Genomic DNA, 21,551 nt, shown 5'->3' with positions numbered 1-21,551 from the left:
TGTCCATATAATTTGTTTGAAATGCAGAAAGAAATTACAAAAATCAAGTTCATAACAGTTTGCTTCTACCCATTTCCCAGAATGAAACCTAGTCGCAGGGAATAAGTGCAAAATGACAGCAAGTGACATTCCAACTTTAGTTCCTTACATAAAATAGCCCATTGGTCTCAGGGGGAAGTGGGTCATCTTTGGCAATGGTTCTATTCTCAGTGCCAGTTTATTCTTGTTCATCATATGATATACCTCCAACAGTTCACTCCACCTTGGCACAAAGTACTCCTCATAACCACCACCCTGGGCAGTATCTAATCTTGGAAATACCCAGAGTTCAAAGCTTGACAGGTTCAGAAACCTCTCGATGTGGCCTGCCATGTACAATCTGGAATTCTATGCTACATATTACTCAGATGTACACGGATGAGACATAATGTTGTCAGTTTCTCGTGCTCAGTGTGGTGGGCTCGTGCACACACGTAGGGTCACTGCTTCTCTTTTGGAAGGAAGGGTTGATTTCTAAGAGTGGCTCTGATTGGCCATTTTGGAGATGGAAATGATGCCAAGCCTATAAAATATCAACAACCTTTTTACCCTCTCCCCACAGTGGCATGCTAAGTAACCCAAACTGGAGGAGGAAACATTCTCTAAAATATGTCCTTCCTATCCACGCATGACTCTTCTCTTAACCCTTCTAATGAATATTTCTACTGTTTACTCACTATTAAATTACAAAATATATTACATTTAAATGACTTCCTTTTATACAATATTAAGTGGAGTGTTTTAAGAATTATTATGAGTTCCCATATATCTTTCTAAGGTCAGGTCATTTAGTTTATCTACAGTAATCTTTGATGCTCCAGTTAATTAAAATTAAGAGCCCAATAATGAAACATAAAGAGAGTTTCCAGCCAGAAGAGATAAGCCCTCTTTAACAGGGTCAACATTAGCTATAATGAGCTCCTTTTCTTCCTCAGCTGTGAGACAGAACTCACCTCCTGAATGGTACTGCTTCCCGAGAAGTTCAAGTTGTACTCCCGCTGGACTTCTCGATGGGTGACGATCAGCATGAAGTTCTGATTTAATGACTCCTGCAGGGCACTGAAAGGGTTGAAAGAAAAACAAGGAAATCAGGGACAAGCGTGTTCTAGCTTGCTGAGCAGCTAGCTGCAGAACCCTCAGGAGGACCCTAACCTCGACATCGACATGTCCAGGCACAATGTGAGCATCTTGGCAGTTCTGAAAGGCAAGAAGCCATGCTGAGGATGACCAAGGGGAGCTAACCTGTTAACTCCTTCTCTACCAAAGCAAGCAGAGTCGGCTGGCTGGAAATATTTTACCTACAAAGGAACATTTCCATATAGAGAGCCATATGCTGTCTTCTTTTTCATTAGCACCACCGGCGACTCAGATGGGCAAGAGCATCTGACATAACAAGTTCAACCTAAATTCAAAGGCAACAGAAAGCACAACTCTGAATCAATCCTTTGAGAAGTAGATGGAAGAAGAGAGAAAATGTTGTTGTGTCTGGCCAATAATGATAATTGACAACTTCCAATTACATCAGACACTTGGGTTTACAACAACCATATGAGGGACTTAGTTTAAGGATATTTAGTCCCATTTCACAGATGAGGAAAAAGGGCCCAGAAAGGGTATAAGAGTTGCCCAAGGCTAACTATTGACTATTAAACTATTAAATACAATAACTAACAAAATAGTATCCAAATGAGAAGTTCAGGTAGAATGCTATTGAAAAATGAAAGGAAAGTGAGATCCCTTTCACCTAAGAGAAAAGTTGTTGGTAGAATATGCCAGCATGCTTTTAAGAAGGAGGTGGTACCTGAGCTGGTTCTGTAAAGCATATATCTGAACATGTATAACTTATTTTGCACTTTCAGTCCCTACAACTTCTCTTACAAGAGATAGGAGGGTGGGTATGTCTCAATATTAATTCTCTGAAGGTGCAAATAGCCACTGCATTGAACAGAGTTCTGAAATCTTTCCATAATGCTTTCTTTTCTATTATTGTGTTCAAGGGTATAAACCATTTTCCTGGTTGCTTGGCCTCATTTTCTTTATTCAAGTGTTCCCAAGAATCCCTGAATTCTTTATACTGATATTTTCTTATCCCATAATAAAATTCAATTGTATTCATGTATCATAGCTGTTTGTTTGTTTGCTTTCTGCCATTCTCCAACTGATTGGTACTCACTTTTCCCCAGTTATTTATCCCAATAGAATGTTGCTATAAATATTTCTGTATGGTTATAAATATTAAGGAATATTTTGGACCCTTCACACTATACTTGAGCTCCTGAGATATATGCCTAATAAGGAGTACCATTAGGACAAAGGGCCTATAAAATTTAATGATTTTTAAAATAAAATGCCAGACCAGCAAAGTTGACAGAGGGAAGCAGTAGAGCCCAGCTTTCCTTGGCAAGTACTTCAACAAAACCCCAGAAAGAACATCAGACAGAGTTATGACCTAGAAATCCAAAGGAAAAAATATAGTGAGTCCTTTTTCCAGCCTTGGTCAGCATAAGAAGATGGACGAAAGTCTGTGGGCACAAAGAACTATGTAGCCAGGAAAGCATCGAGCAGAGGCTATGTTATGAGGCAAGAAAAGGGAGCAGATCCAGGTACTAAACTCTGCACAGTGAACAGGAACAGAAGCCAACTGGCACTTTTGTAGTATGGACCCATAGAACTGGGTCATAGAGACAGTGTGGCCTGGAGTTCATGTACATTAAGGAGCTACAGATCTGCTATTTCAAACCAAGGCATGGGGTCATGAGAGGTGATTAGCCTGAAAGTTTGTATTGGGCAAGGAGCAACCGCTAAACATGAGCATTAGTAGTGAGGCTTTGACCCTAGGTTAAGGTCTTAGATTCGGCACTCAATCAGGTCTGAAGCTGACTAAACAGGGCAGGGAGCTTGTAGGGCTATCACTCTGAACTAGCAGACTACCAGCCAGCTAGCAAGGGGTGAGGTCAACAGGAGTCTAAGAGAATTCCAACTAGGAGCAAACTTACAATAGTGTCACTCTAACCCAAAGGGTTCAATAGTTTGCAAAGATTATCTCAGGAGAGAGACTCTGCACTAAATCAGACAATTTGGGGGGCACTAAAAGTCTGCAGGGCCCCAAAATAAGACATGGCTAATATCCTTAGAGAACACAATATCTAATATCCTGAGAGGAAAATAGCAGGACCAAAGAGAATTAAAAAACTGGACCAAGAATGACTTAGACATTCTCTAAAAGTTTGAAATGCCTGACACTAACACACATTTCCAAGAAAGCTGGAAGAATAAGAAAACAGACAAAAACTCTCACCAGCAGAAGCTATTATGATGCCAGGATACCAAAGACATAAACCCAGAAGAGGTGAAAAACTCTAAAATATCTACAAGTAAACCCTCCAAGAAAAACACATTCTTTACACAAGGTCAAATAAAACTCCTGGAAGGAAGCAAGGCTTTAAAAAAAAAAAAAAAAGACTTAAAATGATTTAATTAATAAAAGTACTATAGGAAAGACTGGGAAAAGAATAACTTACTACAAAAGGTACAAATGTAAACTAAGTAATGAGCACCTTGAAAATCAGAATGAATGAAAAAGAAGTTAATGACTCCTTAGGCAGGAAATATTAAAACAAAGTCAAAAGAATGGGGTGAAATTGAAGAAATGATAAGGCATCTCATATTAAAAAAAAAAAAAACTGGCCTGGAAAAGAGATCAAGGATAGATGATTTAAGAATCAGTGACCTTCCCTGAAAACCAAGACTAAAAAACAAAAAACGAAAAACAAAAAAACAAACAAACAAAAAAAAAAAGGCTAAGCTGCATGTTGCAAAAAAGTATTAAAGAAAACTATCCGGATTTCTAAGACAGAGGTCAAGGTAAAAATAGAAAGAATCCACTAGTCACCTCCAGAAAGAAATCCCAAAGTACCAACTCCAAGAAATGCCATACATAGAAATCTACAGCTTCCAGGTCAGAGAAAATAAGTGGCCAGAAAGAAAGAGTTAAAGTAGTAAAGAACCATTCGACCAGGATCACTATTTAGCAACTATGATTATAAAGGAGGTTGATTCTTGGAATACAGTACTCCAAAAGGCAAAGGATAAAGACTTATAATCGAGAATAACTCACCCAGCAAAACTGAGCATAATCTTAAAGGGGAAAAATGCATTAATTAATGAAACAGAAACTTCTAAACATTCTGGAAGAAAATAAGAGAGCTGAATAGAAACTACAAAACAAATATCTGAGACAACGGAAACATACAAAGCTAAACATGAAAATGTAATCAGAAAGAACCAAATATGAATGGCAGGTTTACGTTCTTATAGGAAGGTTATACAGATATCCTTTCAGAAACCTAATGACAACAGGGATCAAAGGAGGCCTAAAATAAGAGAGAGGACCTGGGAGTAGTTTTATTATGTTATGATATTCTTAAAAGAAGAGAGGGAAATAAGAAGAGGAATGCACTAGGGATGAAAGGGAGAGAGGAAGGAGAGAAGAATACATCACACAAAATCAGGGTGCACAAAGAGAAGACAACAAAAATGAGGAGATGGAGTTGACAACACCTGAACCTCACTTTCATCTAAATTGGTATTTACTAGTACTTTATTTACAAAGCTCTTTACATATATCATCTCATTTGATCTTCACAGGAGCTAAATGCTATCATCATCCTCATTTTACAGGTGGGGAAACTGAGGCTGAAAAGGTTACTTGATTTTTTCAAAGTCCAAAAGATATTAAATATCTGATTCAAGATGTGAACTCAGGACTTAATGACTCAAAATTAATATGCTATTCCATGCACCTTGAATACATAGCATTGATTGAGAGCACATTCCTCTTTCATTCATCATCTTTCTCTGTGAAGAAGTTGTGGAGAGCAATAAGAGGAACAAGCATAAGAAAACAGGATGAATCAAATATAATCAATGTGAGGGTGAAAGCAGAAGAGGTTAGAGGAAGAATTAGAAAACAGATTCCAACAATATTTTTAGAAGAAATACAATTGGAAAAAAAATTCCCACCAAAAAAAAAAAATGAGACTGCAGCAAAATCTACTATGCTTTAGTTAATTAAACTCACAAATGGCAGGAGCAGCAACCATGATTTCAGACATGGTAATGGCAAAAAAGAGACATGATCAAAAGAGATAAACAGGAAAAGGAATATGTTAGAAGGTACCACAGACGATAATTATTATCAATATTTAACATATATACCACAAATGACTGTATATAAATATATGTGCAAATGACAAGTTAAATGAGTTATAGTGAGAAAAACAGTAATACTATGATAATGAGGGAACTCAATGTACCCATTTGAGGCCTAGAGGAATTAATTACAAATATAAAAATAATGACCCTATAGAAGTGAATAAGATTTTTGAAAGGTTGAGTATCGAAGACCTCTGGTGATTGCTGAGTGTGAATAAAAAAATCTACACATATATCTCAGTAGAAATTATCATATTTTTGGATATAAGAAATTACCATATATTTGGATATAAGAAACTAATTAGCAAATTCAGAAAAATAGAAATGTCAAGTGCCTTAAATGACAACAATGCAATGAAAATTATATTCACTGAAAAGCTTCTGAAAAAAGGATTAAAGACAGACTAACTTAATCAAAAGAATTATGGGTCATAGAAGTAAGAGATAATTTCATTAACAATGAGAAAGTATATCAAAAGATTCAGACAAAGCAATCCTTAGAGAAAATTTTATATTGCTAAGTACTTTCATTTATAAAAGAAAAAAGAACAGATCAAAGAACTAGGCATGCAACTAAAAGACAGCACCATAAACCAGAGGGGGCAGACAAAATTTAAAGAAAAGCTACTGTTCTGAAAAAAGAGATAAACCCTTAGCTAATTTGATAAAAACAAAGAGGAAAAACAAATTGCCATTAACAAAAATTGAATAAAGGTAAATTCAAAACAAATGAAGAATAAAGTAGACTGTTAGAAATTATTCTGCCCAATAGGTATACCAATAAAATAAAGAACTTATATAAAATGGACATTTATAAAATAAAAAACACCCATATTAATGAAACAATAAACAGATAATTTAAGTAACTCAGTTAAAGATTAAGAAATTGAAAAAGTCTAAATGAACTACTAACGGGGGAAAAAAAAAACCACTCTAAGACTAAATGGATTTATAAGTGAATTGTATCAGATATCCAAAGAACAATTAATTTAAATATTATATAAACTATTTAAATAAATAGGAAAATAAGGAGTCCTACCAAATTTCTTCAATCACACAAATATAATCTTGATACTTACTGAATTTAATTAATTCAGTATTTTTACTTTTTTAAATTTAATTTAGGGGGCAGCTGGGTAGCTCAGTGGAGTGAGAGTCAGGCCTAGAGACAGGAGGTCCTAGGTTCAAACCTGGCCTCAGCCACTTCCCAGCTGTGTGACCCTGGGCAAGTCACTTGACCCCCATTGCCTACCCTTACCAATCTTCCACCTATGAGACAATACACCAAAGTACAAGGGTTTAAAAAAAAAAAAAAAAAAAAAAAAACAAATAAATTTAATTTAGAGAATTAAACAAGGGAAATTCAAAATAGGGGAAAAAAGTAGGGACTAAGAACTCTAAGGAACGTTGGTGCAAACATTTAAAATATGGCAAGGAAACTATAACAATTTATTGGAAATATTATGCATTATGATTATATTGGATTTATACCAGGAATGAAGCATTAGTTCAATATTAGAAAAACTATTAGCACAAAAGACAATATTAAGGGGGCAGCTGGGTAGCTCAGTGGATTGAGAGTCAGGCCTAGAGACAGGAGGTCCTAGGTTTAAATCCAGCCTCAGGAACTTCCCAGCTGTGTGACTCTGGGCAAGTCACTTGACCCCCATTGCCTACCCTTACCACTCTTCCACCAGGGAGCCAATACACAGAAGTTAAGGGTTAAAAAAAAAAAAAAAAAAAAAAAGACAATATTAGTAGCATGAACAAACAAAAATCATTATTATATCAAAAAGTATAGAAATTTTTTGTATTCATTCTTATTTAAAATGTTAGAAAACATAAGAATAAGCCATTCTCTCATCACTCTTTGATATGTTTGAAATGCCAACTATGCCAAATAGATAAAGGGGGGGGAGGGGGGGAGAAAGTAATTAAGGAAATAAGTCTTTAGTCAATGAATATTTATTAAGTGCCAAGACCTGTCTGTGTTAAGTGCTGAAATAAACACTAAGACAAAATGATACTATTGTATTTTGATAATGGTATCTATGGTAGAATACTTAAAGAACCCAAAATAGTCAACTAAAAAGTTAGTTATGTCTTCAGAAAAGTAAAATTACCAGTATTTCTGAATGTTACTAATTAACCTGGTAAGAAGAAATAGAAAGAAATTTTGCTAATAAGTGAAATTTCATTTAAATTAATTTTTTGTTCATCATTTTTCAGTTCTGACCCCATTGGGGATTTTCTTGACAAAGATACTAGAGTGATTTGCCTTTTCCTTCTCCTCATTTTAGAGATGAGGAACAGAGGCAAACAAGACCAAGTGATCTGCCCACCTCACATGGCTAGTGAAGGTCTGATTAAATTAACTAAAAAATGTATAAAATACTTGGGAGTCAGCCTGCCAAGATAAACCAGGAACTATATGATTCTCATAAAAAACTTTTTACAGAAATGTCGTCTCTCTGTAATCCTCTAAGACTCGAAGTTGCAGAGGTGCTGACCTGCATTCAAGGACAGTTTCCTCACCCTCAGGGTTTCATGTGCCAAAGGAAACACAGAACCAATTCCTACTCCTGCTATTTAATTGGCCTTGCTGTTCCTCACAAACACCCCACTTTCTGTCTCTGTGCCTCTAAAGTGATTATCTCTCATGGCTGGAATGTACTCCCTCATACTCTGTCTCTTAAAATACTTTGTATCATACAGAGTTCTGTTCAAGCATCTTTTCTCACACTCATTTCCCTTTTTGCTTTTACTCTCTTTCACTATACTAGAATTATTTTTCCATATTTTGCAATATATCTATGTGAGACAGAATTAATGAAACCAATTTTATTAAATACATATGCATAGGTTGCTTCTCCTTCCTGCCCCCCCCCTCCCACTTACTCGTTGAATGTACAAAAATTGTTTCATTTTTGTCTCTGTAACTCTAGTACTTTTAAAATGATACCTGGGACAGAGTAGGTTCTTGATCATTGTTGATTTAAGCTGCCAATTATTTTGATTAATTCTTTTGTTGAATCACTAGGATTTAAATAAACCATCATATCATCTGCAAATAGAGATAATTTTGCCTCTTGTTTGCTTTATTTATTCTCATTATTTCTTTTTCTTGGTTTAGTACTACAGCTAGTATTTCAACAATTGTATCAAATAATAGTAATAACAATAAATTTTTCTTTATTATGGATCTTGAGGGGAAGAATTTTAGTGTATCTTCAATGTCAAAAAACACTAGTTCATATATATTAAAAGATACTTTTTAACATACTAAGAGAGGATAGTTTAGTGGAGAAAGATCTTGGATTCAAAAGGTCCTATGCATCTTTAGAATGTGTGTGTGTGTGTGTGAGAGAGAGAGAGAGAGAGACAGACAGACAGACAGACAGACACAGAAAGACAGAGAGCATGCTTGTAGGCAGACTAATTGGTGTCTAAAAAAATTGATGCTATGATTCTACAAAAGGTTCATTTATTCCTATTATTTTAATGTTTTCAAAATAAATGAATGCTATCCTTTGCCAAAAGTCTTTGTTTTTTCTGCATCTGTTAATTTAATCATGTGATTTTTATATTTTTTACTAAGGAAGTAAGTAATAAATCATGTTTCAGTTTTCCTAGAGATGAATTATCCCTGCATTCCTGGTATAAATTGAATCTAGCAATAGTAAATAAAATTAATGTCCAATACTTCCAATATTATTTTTATAAATTTTATCTGACAAAATAGAACCATGTGACTAAGTTTTTCTACCTGCTCAAAAATTCCTGTTCCACCAAAGCCAAAGCAGGAAGGACAGAGGGAGAGAGATGGACCTCCACCCAATTTATATCCTGTCTAGGTCAGCATGTAACAACAGGAAGTGAGAGGGGTTCTGGGGATTATAGTTTTTAGGGTAACCGATTCTAATTACACAATAGTCTCTATGATGCTTTCCATTGAGTAGCATGTGCAATGTGCCTTAAATGTGTGTATTACCCCTGATCATGAGGTTGAATGAGAGAGAGTTAGTATGTGAATGACTTTGACATATTCAAAATGGAATTCATGGGGTTCTGGGTGGCCAGGGGTATTTTTAGAAGCAATAACACCTTGAAGGATAATCCCTTGCTGACAAGGTATTTTTTAATTTAAATTTTTAAAAAACTAATTACATGTTATAACGAATTTCCACACAAGTTTTCCTAAGTTATATGATGGAACATGGTCTCCCTCCCTCCCTTCTCTTCCCCCTCCCAGTGATGGCAGGCAATTCAATCTGGGTTATACATGTATTATCATGCAAAGCCTATTTCCATATTGTTCATTTTTGAAAGTGGTTAATCTTATAAAACCAAAACCCTAAAATATAAACCCAAATAAACAATTGAAAAATCTTTGCTTTCATCTGCATTCTGAGGCCAACAGTTCTTTCTATGAAAGTAGACAGCATTCTTTGTTATGAAGTCTCTCAGAAGTGTCCTGGATCATTGTATTGCTGATAGTGGCTAGGTCTTTCACAGTTGATCATTCCAAAATATTGCTGTTACTGTAAACAGTGTTTTCCTAGTTCTGCTTATTTCACTCTGCATCAGTTCAGATAAGTTTCTTTCCAGGTCTTTCTGAAACCATCCTGTTCATTATTCCTTACAGCACAATAATATTCCATCACCATCATATACTGCAATTTGTTCAGCCATTCCCCCAATTGATGGATATCTCTTTAATTTTAAATTCTTTGCCACCACAAAAAAAGTAGCCATAAATATTTCTGTATAAGTAGGTCCTTGCCCCTTTTATTTTTTTAAATCTCTCCAGGAAACAAATCTAGTAGTAGTATTACTGGATCAAAGGGTATGCATTGTTTTATAGCCCTTTAGACATAATTCCAAATTGCCCTCCAAAATGCTGGATCAGGATCAGTTCACAACTCCATCAGTAACGCATTAATGTCCTAATTTTGCCACATCTCCTCTATCATTTATTTTACTTTCATATTGGTCGATCTAATAGGTGTGAGGTGGAACCTCAGGTTTTAATTTTCATTTCTCTAATCAAGAGGGATTTCAAACATAAAATATGATTATTGATAGCTCTGATTTCTTCATCTGAAAATGGTTTATTCATATCTATTAACCATTTGATAAAGTATTTTCTAACTTCTCGCAACACACACTGATAGATTAGTCAAGGAAAAGTACTTTGGTAATCCATGCTTTCTTACTGAACATACAAAAGATAGGCAGGTGCTACTTGTCCTAACCTTTCAAAGTTCAAGGGTTATTAGCAGATATATATATATATATATATATATGTATATATATATATGTATATGTATATGTATATGTATATATATATATATGACGGTTGTCTTTATATGAACTCTACAACACTGTCACAAAAGAGCAGGGTTACTCTATCTCTTGTAGCTTTAAAAACTAAAAACCTAGGCTTGCTTCTCTTCCTGGCTGAAATATTTCCTCTCAGGAATTGTTTTCCAATACTGGGCACTTTTGTCTGCATTGAATATTTTTCCGGTTTATAGTCTTTCTTTTTGATCAGTTTCTTCAAGGTTTCAGGAAACTCTCTAACTGTCTCTTGATTGGCAGATGCCGCTTTTCCCTTTCTTTTTATATTGTATGGGCTAAATCTTTTATAAAAATTTTCAAAGCAGCCTTTGCTAGCCTGAGAATCCATAGGGGTAGACTCTTCACCTTCATTTTCCTTTAGGGAACCATTAGTGTTTTCTTGTATGATGCCAAAGTCTACTGGAATGCCTTTTTTTATAACAATCCTGCACCCCAAGGAAAGCTGCCCTTTTTACAGAAGATACAGATCTTTTAGTATGTACTAAATGGAAATGGTGTGCAACTGTTGGTGCAGCAGCAGCAATGGCTTCAGGGATTTCTTTCTCTTTTTTCTTGATATGCCTTATGGTCAATTTAATAATACCATAATGGTGGCCAACCATAGCAGCCACCTTGTTCAAATGAAGTATATCTAACAATTCTTTTTCCAAAAGCTCATCACTTTCCTCTCTTTCTTGGGATCACTTTCCAAACCACTAGGAACATTATACTTGGGACCTATAATTTTAATAGACTTCATGGCATTTAAATGACACAAGAGATGAGAAACTCGAAATGCAAAGATCACTGAGAGATCACCACAAGATGATATGTGAGATTGCCATTGCTGAGCATCATCAAATGAGTGCAAAGAACCACATTAAAATTCAATTTTAAGAAAAAAAATGTGTAGCTGTTCATTTGTTATTAAAAGTAAAATAAATACCATATGGTTAAAAAAAAAATCTCACTTGCTACAGAAACCACAACCTCAGTAAACCAACAAAACCAACGATCGACTAGTCTGGAAGATTGCTCTCCAATAGGAACGCTAACACCAACAAACTCCAGGTCTCTGTTAACAGATGCCTACGTCACATCTTGAGCATCGGATGGCCTGAAAAGATTTCCAATACCAGACTTTGGAAGGCCAAAACAGACCTGGCGAAGATCTGCCAAAAACGAAACAAAGGCCATCGGAATGACATGGGCCCAGATGGGGGAAGTTGCCCAGAACAGAGTCCATTGGCGCAAGATGGTTGCGGCCCTATGCTCCTCTAGGAGCCAACAGGAATAACTACTACTACTACTACTACTACTACTACTACTACTACTACTACTACTACTACTACTACTACTACTACTACTACTACTACTACTACTACTACTATATAGTTAATATTATACATCACAGTACACACATTTATGCATTTATAAGTTACTAAACTTTTTAAGCTATGTTTACATTTCTAGCCTGTGTATGTCATCTGCTGGCTTTAGCATTCTTTTCATGAACTAACTTCTTACTTATTTTAACTTAAATAATATTGATAGTGTTATTTAGGCTCCCTCCAGCCAAATTACTTACTATGCTACATGTTTCAATGCAATTTCTCTCCCCTCCTCCCTAATGAAGTAATCAATCAATTAATATTCATTGAATATCTCCTATGTTCCAAGTATAGTGCTGAAGAATAGTTGCCTTTTGAGGTCATATATTAATTTTTTTCTTCATGTTTTATTTACTCTGTAGTTCTAGCACCTGGCATAGACCTCCAAAAAAGTATTTAGTAAATGTTTGTTGGAAGAGCAACGTCATAATCAGGCTCTTGCTTGATGATGATTCTGTTGGCAGCCATGTAGGCAATAGATTGGAAAGTGGAAAAAATGAGAGAAGGAGACACTGATGAGAAGAGAGGATTAGTGGAGGTATAAGTAAGAAGACTTGGCAACTGGCTAGAGATGAGAAAAGAGAAACAAGGAGTCAAGAATCCTAGAATCACCTGTGCCATGACTACTAGCAAAGACCTCCTCACTTTGCACCTAAAGAAACAGAAGACTAAAGAGGGACCATCATTTGTCCAAGTTCATAGAGGGAGGAAGGGACAGAGCTAAGATTTGAAGCAAGAATCTTAGCTTCTAAATCAATAGTTCTCTCCCCATGTGCACCATCCTTAAGACTCTAAAGAGATGAACCTGGCTTACTAAGAGAATGGTATTGCTACCAACAAAAACAAGCAACATGGAGTTCTTAAGAAGGAGGATTAGGGAAGAACACAATAAATTCTATTTGGGTCAAACTGAATTTAAGAAGTCAATAGGTCATCAGGAAAAGAGGTGTAGCTGGCAGCTCAGGGGTCGGCAACCTTTTTGGCCATGAGAGCCATAAACGACACATTTTTTAAAATGTAATTTCGTGAGAGCCATACAGTGCTCAAAGTGCGTACTCCTGTAACAGTGAGCGCTCCTGTAACAGAGCCTGAAAAAAAAATTGACTTTATGGCTTCTGCAGAAAGAGCCATATCTGGCCCTCAAAAGAGCCAGATATGGCTCGAGAGTCATACGTTGCCAACCCCTGTGGCAGCTGATGAAGCAGGATTTGAATTCAATACAGATTCAGGGCCAGGTATATATACTTGAGAGTCTTCTAGGTACAAGTATTTGAAGAATTTGATATTATCAAGGGAGAGGTATAAAGAAAAGAGAAAATTCCAGGGAATTACTTTAGGGAAGACTGATGATATACTGAGAGAGAAAGGAGGATGCTTTAGAGATGTGTAAATGAGACACCATCTAAGAAGTACTTAAACATGTAAGAAAGAAAAGCAGGAGAGAGCAATGGTCCTAGTCAAGTGTAGAGCAACTCCCCACAAAGAGGGGCCTGTGTTATTCCACCCTGCCATTTCAATGTTGCACTACTCAGTGAGCAAGTAAGATGAAAAATGAGAGAAGCTCATTGGTTCTAATAGTTGACAGATGGTGGGCAATTTTGCAGAAAGCAATTTCGATCAAATAGATGGACCAAAAGCCAGGTTTTAATGGCTTAAAAAGTGAATAGGTAGTGATAAGACAGAGACAAAAAGTAGGGATTTAACCCTGAAAGAAAGAGGCAAAGGACATAAAACAAGAGCTTCAGAGAACAGCAGAATAAAGAATGGGCTTGTTAGGACAGAAGAGATTAAGAAGTGTTTTTTGGCAGAAGAGAAGGAACCAGTAGACAGAGATTATCCATGAAAGACACGGAATAACCTATGGGACAAACTTTGGGAGGGAAAAGGAGAAGATGAGATTGTAAGTTGGCCTTAGGAGAATGGCTAACTCTTTCTCAAAGACCAGAGCAAGGACAGAGAGAATGAACCAAGATGGAGAGGATTTTTGAGGTGTTCAATAGTGGAGGTGATGGCAATTATGATGAACAGTCTGTATTATCTCAAAGAAAGAGGCAAAGATAAACCCTTAAGGTTTTTGCCTTGTATTCAGTAGATACTCAATAAATCATCAATGAAAAAAGATATGGATGGATCGATGGAAGGAATGATCATAAGCTCCTGGAAAGGTAGGCTTTATCAAACTCATGAAAGAGTCCAGGCTATAACCAGAGGTGCACTGATTTATATACTTGTGAATATTATACTCTGAACAAATACAATACATATGTTCATTACTAGTTCCTTTAAGGCAAGCATTAAGTCTATTGATCATCTTTCATCACCGAGTCAAATTTTCCCATTGCTCACATGCTACATATGTACAGGGAACTTTGATGACTAAATTATGCAGAATACAGTTTGGCAAGAGCCATCAAACCCACTCTGTCTGACATGGTCACAGGTGGGAATCCGAGGACTGCAAAGCAATCCTCAGGGAGGATGGAAATACCCACTCAAATTCCCCCATGTGACCCCTCTCTTACTAATACACTCTATTATTGGAATTATAATGATCAATAACAATACTCAAACCCAGGGAAATACAGAAGAATAGCTGAAGGCTACCTAGGGCTTCTATAGGCTCCCAGGAAAATCCCACTCTCACATGTAAGGATAGAGAAATTCCCCCTAAACTCATTTCTTAACAACCTTGCAGAAAAGTGATCTAATGTTAAAGACTTTTCCTGGTTATGCAAATGGCATAAATAAGAAGGAAATACCTGCAGGGTTGAAACAAATATTTTCCCAACCTACTAAGGACTCCTATGCACCAATATGGATAAAGGATTCCATTCCCATACACAGAAGCTTACGTAATGGGAAACCAGAAATGACAAGCCTCCCTGATTCGGTATATTAAATTAGGTGGACAATGGATGAAAAATAGTTTGTTCTGTGAAAAGACTGGTACGTCCCACCCCACCAAACTGTTTTGTTAACCCCATAGCCTAAGAAACATGTCAAACATAGCTTTGAAAAATATTGAAAGTTACTAGAGAATCAAAAGTTGTTAGTAACAAAAGTTAATGTATGACTTATTCATTATCTCCAAGAAAAGATGTATGTTGAAAATGAATTTCCATGCCAAATGTATGTAATCTTTAAAATGTATAAAAATAAAGACAGCCCAAGTCTGATCAGAGTAGTCTCTGTGATGCCTGGCTGAAACTCTGACTGTCTCTCATCTCATTTTGACAATGCTGTCATCCTCCAAGGGACCCCTGGACCTGCCTGGGCTGGACCCCCACAACAGTACATGAAGATACCGGGGGTGAGTATGCTATAAAGAGACCGTTTGTTCCTAAGTATATTTTAAAGGAAATCATTCCAATTTCTCAAAACAAGATATATGTATGCAGCACATAGTATGTAGATACGAAAATAGACTGGTTATATGCATGAACAATCATCATCCAGTCTACAGGCAATGAAAATGATCACCATACAGTTAGAGAGAGGAAAATAAAAATGATGACTTCACTGAAACCACTGAACAGCTGGATTTCAGTGACTGGCCCATTCAAATGGAGAGTCAGAGGAAAAGGAAAGAGGTCACAGGGTTGGAAATTTTTAGAGATCACCTAGAATTAATGACAAAACTTAAAGGCCTTGGGAAGTAAAATGAGTTGCCCAAGATCACTCAACTAAATAGGAAAACGGAGATTCAAGACCATTTCTTCTACATTTCAATTAAGTCCTCTTTCCACTTTCTCATGTATTTTTTTCTTTTTTTTTTTTTTAAACCTTTACCTTCCATCTTAGAATCAACACTATGTATTGGTTCCAAGGCAGGTGAGCAGTAAGAGTTAGATAATAAGGGTAAAGTGACTTATCCAGAGTCACAAAGCTAGTTAGTGTCTGAGGCTAGATTTGAACCTATAACCTCTTGTCTCTGGCCTGGCTCTCAATCAATTGAGCCACCTAGCTGGCCCCCTGTCATGTATTTTCCATGAAGAGCAAGGTCTCATCAGCTTAGACTCTGACTCTGTGTGAAAATACTGGGGAAGAAACCTGATTACATCTAAGCAAATTCTGACATTCTAATTGGAGACCTGGAATCTAAGGAAAATTTTAGCTGTAGATTAAGCACTTATGGTCAAAATAAAATCTAAAGTATTTAACAAATATATTAGCTCTCTCATTTCAAGATATGGACCTACTGGACAATCTACCTTTTGTAAATAACTTCACTCTCCTATCCTATTACCAATCTTTTCCTGACATTCCCACCATTGCTTGCATTTGCTCACATGGAAATCAGGCTGATTTGGAAACTGATAGTCCATCCATGTCATCTCACTATACACTAAACTCTAGTGGCTTCCCAAAACCTCTGGCATCAAAATATAAGTCGTCTCCTTGATATTCAGAGCCTTTCATAATATGCCCCATCTTTAGAGTTCTCAACCTTACTTCCTCCACATACTCTTCTATCTACTGACACCTGTCGGCCTGCCTGCTGTTCCTGGCAGATAATCGTCCAGGCATACCCTATGCATACCCTATGCTTGGGACTCTCTCCTTCCTCATATATGCCTCTTAGCTTCTCGGCTTCCTTTTGAGGTCCTCCTAACATCTTAGCTTCTACAAGAAACCTTCTCCATATCACTTAATGTTCTTTTTATTACCTCTATACTGCCCTGTACACATGTTGCTTATTTATACTTGTTTGCAAATTGTCTCCTACATTAGACTATGAGCTCATTGACAGCAGGGACTGAGTTCTGGTTTGTTTGTTTTTTTTCCTTTCTTTGTCTTAGCATGTCTTAGCACAGTGCTTGCACTTAGTAGGTACCAAAAAACCCCAAAACAAAACCAATCCTTAATGGCTTTACTTAATTTATGTAAAATTCATATTGTAAAACTGGCCTTGTCAGTCAGAAGACATGCTCAAATTCTTGTTCTGACACTTACCAGCTGTATAACCTTGGGAAAGTCCCTTCACGTAGGAGCCAAGCTTCCTAGCTGTAAACTGTACTATCTAAATAATGTTTGTGATCCTTGTAAGGAAGGTTCTTTGTAAAGTGTAAAATACTTTTTAAAGATATGAGCTCCTAATAATTATGTGTGGCCCTGCGGCAGACCTTGTGGTCCTGCTAGGTTCTTCTCTTTTCTCAGAGTTTTGTTTTTTTCACCTGCAAAAAAAAGGAAGTCATAATTCTTGTGCTGGAAACTTTATGGGACTGTTGTGAGAACATGCCTCATAATCCTCAAAGGCTATAAGTATTTGAGGTCCCTTGGTTTCAAAAACAGGACACAGGAAATACAGTTTGGTGGAAAGAAGGCTGGATTTGGAAGCACAAGTCCTGGATTCAAATGTTGATTCTGATCTTTGCCACCCTTGGTTCCCCTTGGACACATTGCTTGACTTTTCCGTATCCCCAAAAGCCTATTTCATAACCTGGGTGGTTTGAAATGAATCAGTTTTAAATCTGAGGATGCTGTTATGCTTCTATTATTCTGCTAATCTTTCCCTTCCTAAATACCATTTTGGTAGCTAGATAGATGAAATGCTTTTACAACAAAAATAATAAAAAATATTTTTAGTTCAAATGGAACCTGGTGGAATTTTAAAATTATTATTAATTTTCTTGAGTGTCTATTGACACATTTAGGATTTTTACCAAGAAATCACATATCTTGGTTCCAGTCTGTGGTGGTGATGGGGAAAGTATTAACACCAATATCAGTATCTTAACTCTCCTGTTTCATTCCTGCTGTGTGTGCTATTTCTTCTCTTGCTCCCAGGTATTTTTTTAACAAGCCATTATCAATTGAGAAGTTTGGTTTAAAACATCTATTCCTGTTTGGTTTTTAATGAACATACATCTAAGACAACAATAGAAGTTCATTTCAAATCAGTACATTTCAAATATTATATGAAAAATTTAGATGGTAATTAAAATGTGACTTTCCAGCCAAGTTTTTTATCCATATTTTACAAATTCCATCTTCTTACTGAGGTGTAACACCCTGAGATGATTCATTTCTGTCTTTTGTCCCTTGGAAAAAATCCTTTGTGATTGCCAATGATCTGATTTCACCCTCAATTTCTCAAGACTGAAAAAGAAATGTTATGACACATAACATAACCTTCCTTTCTAAACTTATGGGGTTATACAGACTGCCATCAACAGAAGCCCAAATTCACTCTAATTACAGATTATTTACATTAAAACAAAATCAGAAATCGATATGTAAATGTAATGTTTGTTGTAGCTAATACAGCAGGCGATGACAGATTAGGTTCACACAGCAATCCGTGGAAAAATCTGGCAAATATGCAAATTAGCTAAAGCCTCACTGTTTGCATTGGGCTGTATTTCCAACTTGGGGATTTTTAAATTGTCTCATGAGCAGGCATTAAAAAACAACAACAACAACAAAAAAAAACCACATTAATCTTTCCAACAGTCATTCTACTGGAGCTTTGCATGAAGCTGGGGTTTGGATTTGCCCCTGTCCAGCTAAACAGACACATACTACTAATAATTCTGTGCAGCAGATTACATCATTCTTAATTAACACTCTGCTACAGTTGTTAACATCCGCCTAGACACCATGTCACCATCCCATCCCTCCCCCCCATTTCCCCCAAAGCTCTGTAACAATCTTAAAACCATGTTTAACAAAGGTTGGCCTCTTACTCTGCAGCTACTTTTAATTGCTTTCTCTGCCAGCAATTAGATACCTTGAGCTAAGTAAGCTCTGGGCTTAGTACAACACTTCACAATTTTGGAGATAAAGATTTCAAAGTTTGAGGACCCCGATTTTCACCATGAGGGTTCACCCTGATCACTAGATATAGTTCATCGAATAAGGATAATTAGCAAAGATAGAGATGGATCGTGATCCATCAAGTTTTTCATTGCCAAACCATCATATGATTCTTCTCAATATGAATGTCTACAAGGGCCCAAAAATCAGTGCCACAGTCCCTGCTGGCAGAACCTTTAATAGTGTTGGGTTAAAGGATGTCTACCCAGGCATGTGAAGATTCCACCCATGAGAAGGTGTGGATGAGGACAATTTATTCCAATGGCCATGAAAACAATGGAAGTAGGCAGTGTGGAGCACTCAGGAGATTAGACATTGAGAAAGCCTTGCAAGGTCATCCACTGCAACCTAGGCCATCACCCACCATCTTAACTTTTGTCTTGCCACTGGACTTTCAATGATTGTGGAAGAGAGAGTGAGGCTGATGACTTTGTGCAACTGTGCCTCACTAAAATCCAATTCACTCTGAGTCAAGACATCACCCCAAGATAGCATTGGTCTTCTTTGAAAACAACGGACCACCACCAATAACAATAACAATGACTGGTTCTATGTTTACTAAGGGAAAAAAGCATAACATTTAAGAGAGCCACAGAGACTAAAAGAATGAAAAAGGGACAATGAGTCAACTGCTGCTCATCAGTCTCTGACCATGTGACAATCGACTAGAAGTAGACTTTTTGCCACTGTGGTATAATGTGAGCAAAGATATGATGTTATTGGAAAACATCATTGGGTTGCACAATATTACAAAGTTATGGCTGTTAAAATAAAGCTCATTATAACGAGTTTCACAGTCCTAAGTGTAGAGAGAGGTTCCTATATACCTAACTAAGGTTAGAGAAAATTTTTCAATCTATTAATCCTTAGGCACCCTAAGTTTAGAACTATAACCATGTTCTGTAAGCCCTAACAAAAAGAAACGGCATTGCAGACATATTTATTGCAGTCTTATAGATTACTGGCCAAGTTCCTTATTGTCCATTAACTCAACAATAGAGGATGCCTGCAGTCTTTTTCAAAGTCTGATGCTAACAAGCTAATCTCCGTAGTCACTGACCTATCAGTAGGCAGTAAACTGTATAACTGGGTTTGTTATATCTTGTCAATTAGATGTGTTTTGATCTCCATTGATGCTTTAATTGGAGGCAAGTTTCCCCTTTCATCCAGAATGTAGGACTTCAGGGAGATGTCCTCTCCTTCAAATTAGCCACTTTTAAGTGGCCCCTAATTAACCAACGTTTGCCAACCCAACAAGCCAAATTTCATCTTTATAAAATACAGGACCAACTCTCATTAGGGATTAAGTTTAAAGTGAACAGTAGTCACAATTGTGTATTTAAATACCAATATCCATTAAGGCATTCTCCATGAATGTAGGAGCCTTCCAGGAGGAAGAAACTAAGTGCCCTTAGTATCAAGTAATCAATGACTTGAAATACTTTAAATAAAAAATGTCTCTTGCAAAAGAGGTTTAAAAAAACAATAGCTGGGGTGGGAGGGAAAGGGGGTAGGATGGAAAGGAATATATTACAGGTGCATTAAGAATGCTTACATATTAATAACTGAAGATTGCTGAAAATTATTTGTAGCACTCAATCAGAATTCCTGTAGAATATAAAGTCCTTGAGGGCAGAGATGGCTTTATTCTTTGAATTACCAATGCTTAACACAGAGCCAGCATATGGTCATATAAGCGTTAGAAAATTCTTTTGGGGTTGAACAAACATCTATCTTTAAAAAAAATTCATGCTACTATAAGACTTTAAAGTTTACAAAGCACTGTTCTCATGAAAACCATTTCAGATTCAGTGTCAGTATGATTATGCCCATTTTACGGAGGAAGAAACTAAGGCTTAGAAGGATATAGTTACTAGTCAGGTCCCAAGGTTAGGAGCAAGGAAAGCAAGGATTTGAACCTAAGGTCTATTATTCTTTATGTTATTCACTTTCCCACCCTGTGCAAGGTTCTAAGCTCATTAGTGAAGGACGACAAATAAAACAAGCTTATTATCATGGAGTATACAGGCTAAAAGACTAGTTCATAAAAAACTAGGAGGAGGAGAAAAGCAACTGCAGAATAGGAGTGCTTAGAAGGCTGGCCTGAGAGGTGGCTTTTGAGTTGAGACCCAATCAATCAGCAAGCATTGATGACTGCCTCCTAGAAGACTTGTTAGTCCATTTCCATGGCAAAACTCCCCCAGGGGCACAGTAGTCCTGCCTGGTGAATGCCACCATAACCTATGATATCCATGCAGGCTCCAGCCATTCTTCATTGGATTTCCTGGCTACTTCTCCTCTGCTCCCTATCCCTCACTGTCCCTTTCTAGCTCTGGACCATATTCAAGCCAATACTGCCAATGCCACTGGAAAGGAGATGTCAACCTTCTCTCCATGCACCTCACTCAACATACTGCTTACCCACTGGCACATTTTCAATGATAACTTCTGAGCAAAACATGCTGTAAGGAATATCATTAAATGTGTGATCAGAAATGAAAGTGGGCTGATAGAGTAGTGAGAATGAAGCAGACAGATGGACCATCCTTGCATTGCAATGGTAGCCACTCCATGTCCAAAAAAAAAAAAAAAAAAAAACTTAGGAAGAAGTCAATTCCTCCTAGGCATTATATGGACAGAGTTAAGACAATTAATCCGTCAACAACCTATCAACTAAGTATTGATAAAGTACCTACTCCATACCAGGCACTGGGGACACAAAAATAAAAAGGAAAACAGTCAAACATTTTC

At 36.8% G+C, this 21,551-nt stretch overlaps 1 protein-coding gene across 1 annotated transcript in view; it reads right to left on the bottom strand.

Moving 5' to 3' along the window:
• Nucleotides 1-21,551, bottom strand: part of FAF1 (Fas associated factor 1) — a 433,472-nt gene that overhangs the window by 234,124 nt on the left and 177,797 nt on the right. The window contains exon 7 of the mRNA XM_044674693.1: nucleotides 993-1,098. Coding sequence (XP_044530628.1) covers nucleotides 993-1,098 — 106 coding nt within the window. The remainder of the gene's footprint in view (nucleotides 1-992; nucleotides 1,099-21,551) is intronic.

Source organism: Gracilinanus agilis, chromosome 4 (assembly GCF_016433145.1).
Source record: "Gracilinanus agilis isolate LMUSP501 chromosome 4, AgileGrace, whole genome shotgun sequence".
Lineage (NCBI taxonomy): Eukaryota > Metazoa > Chordata > Mammalia > Didelphimorphia > Didelphidae > Gracilinanus > Gracilinanus agilis.
This window is presented reverse-complemented; position numbering and strand designations above follow the sequence as displayed.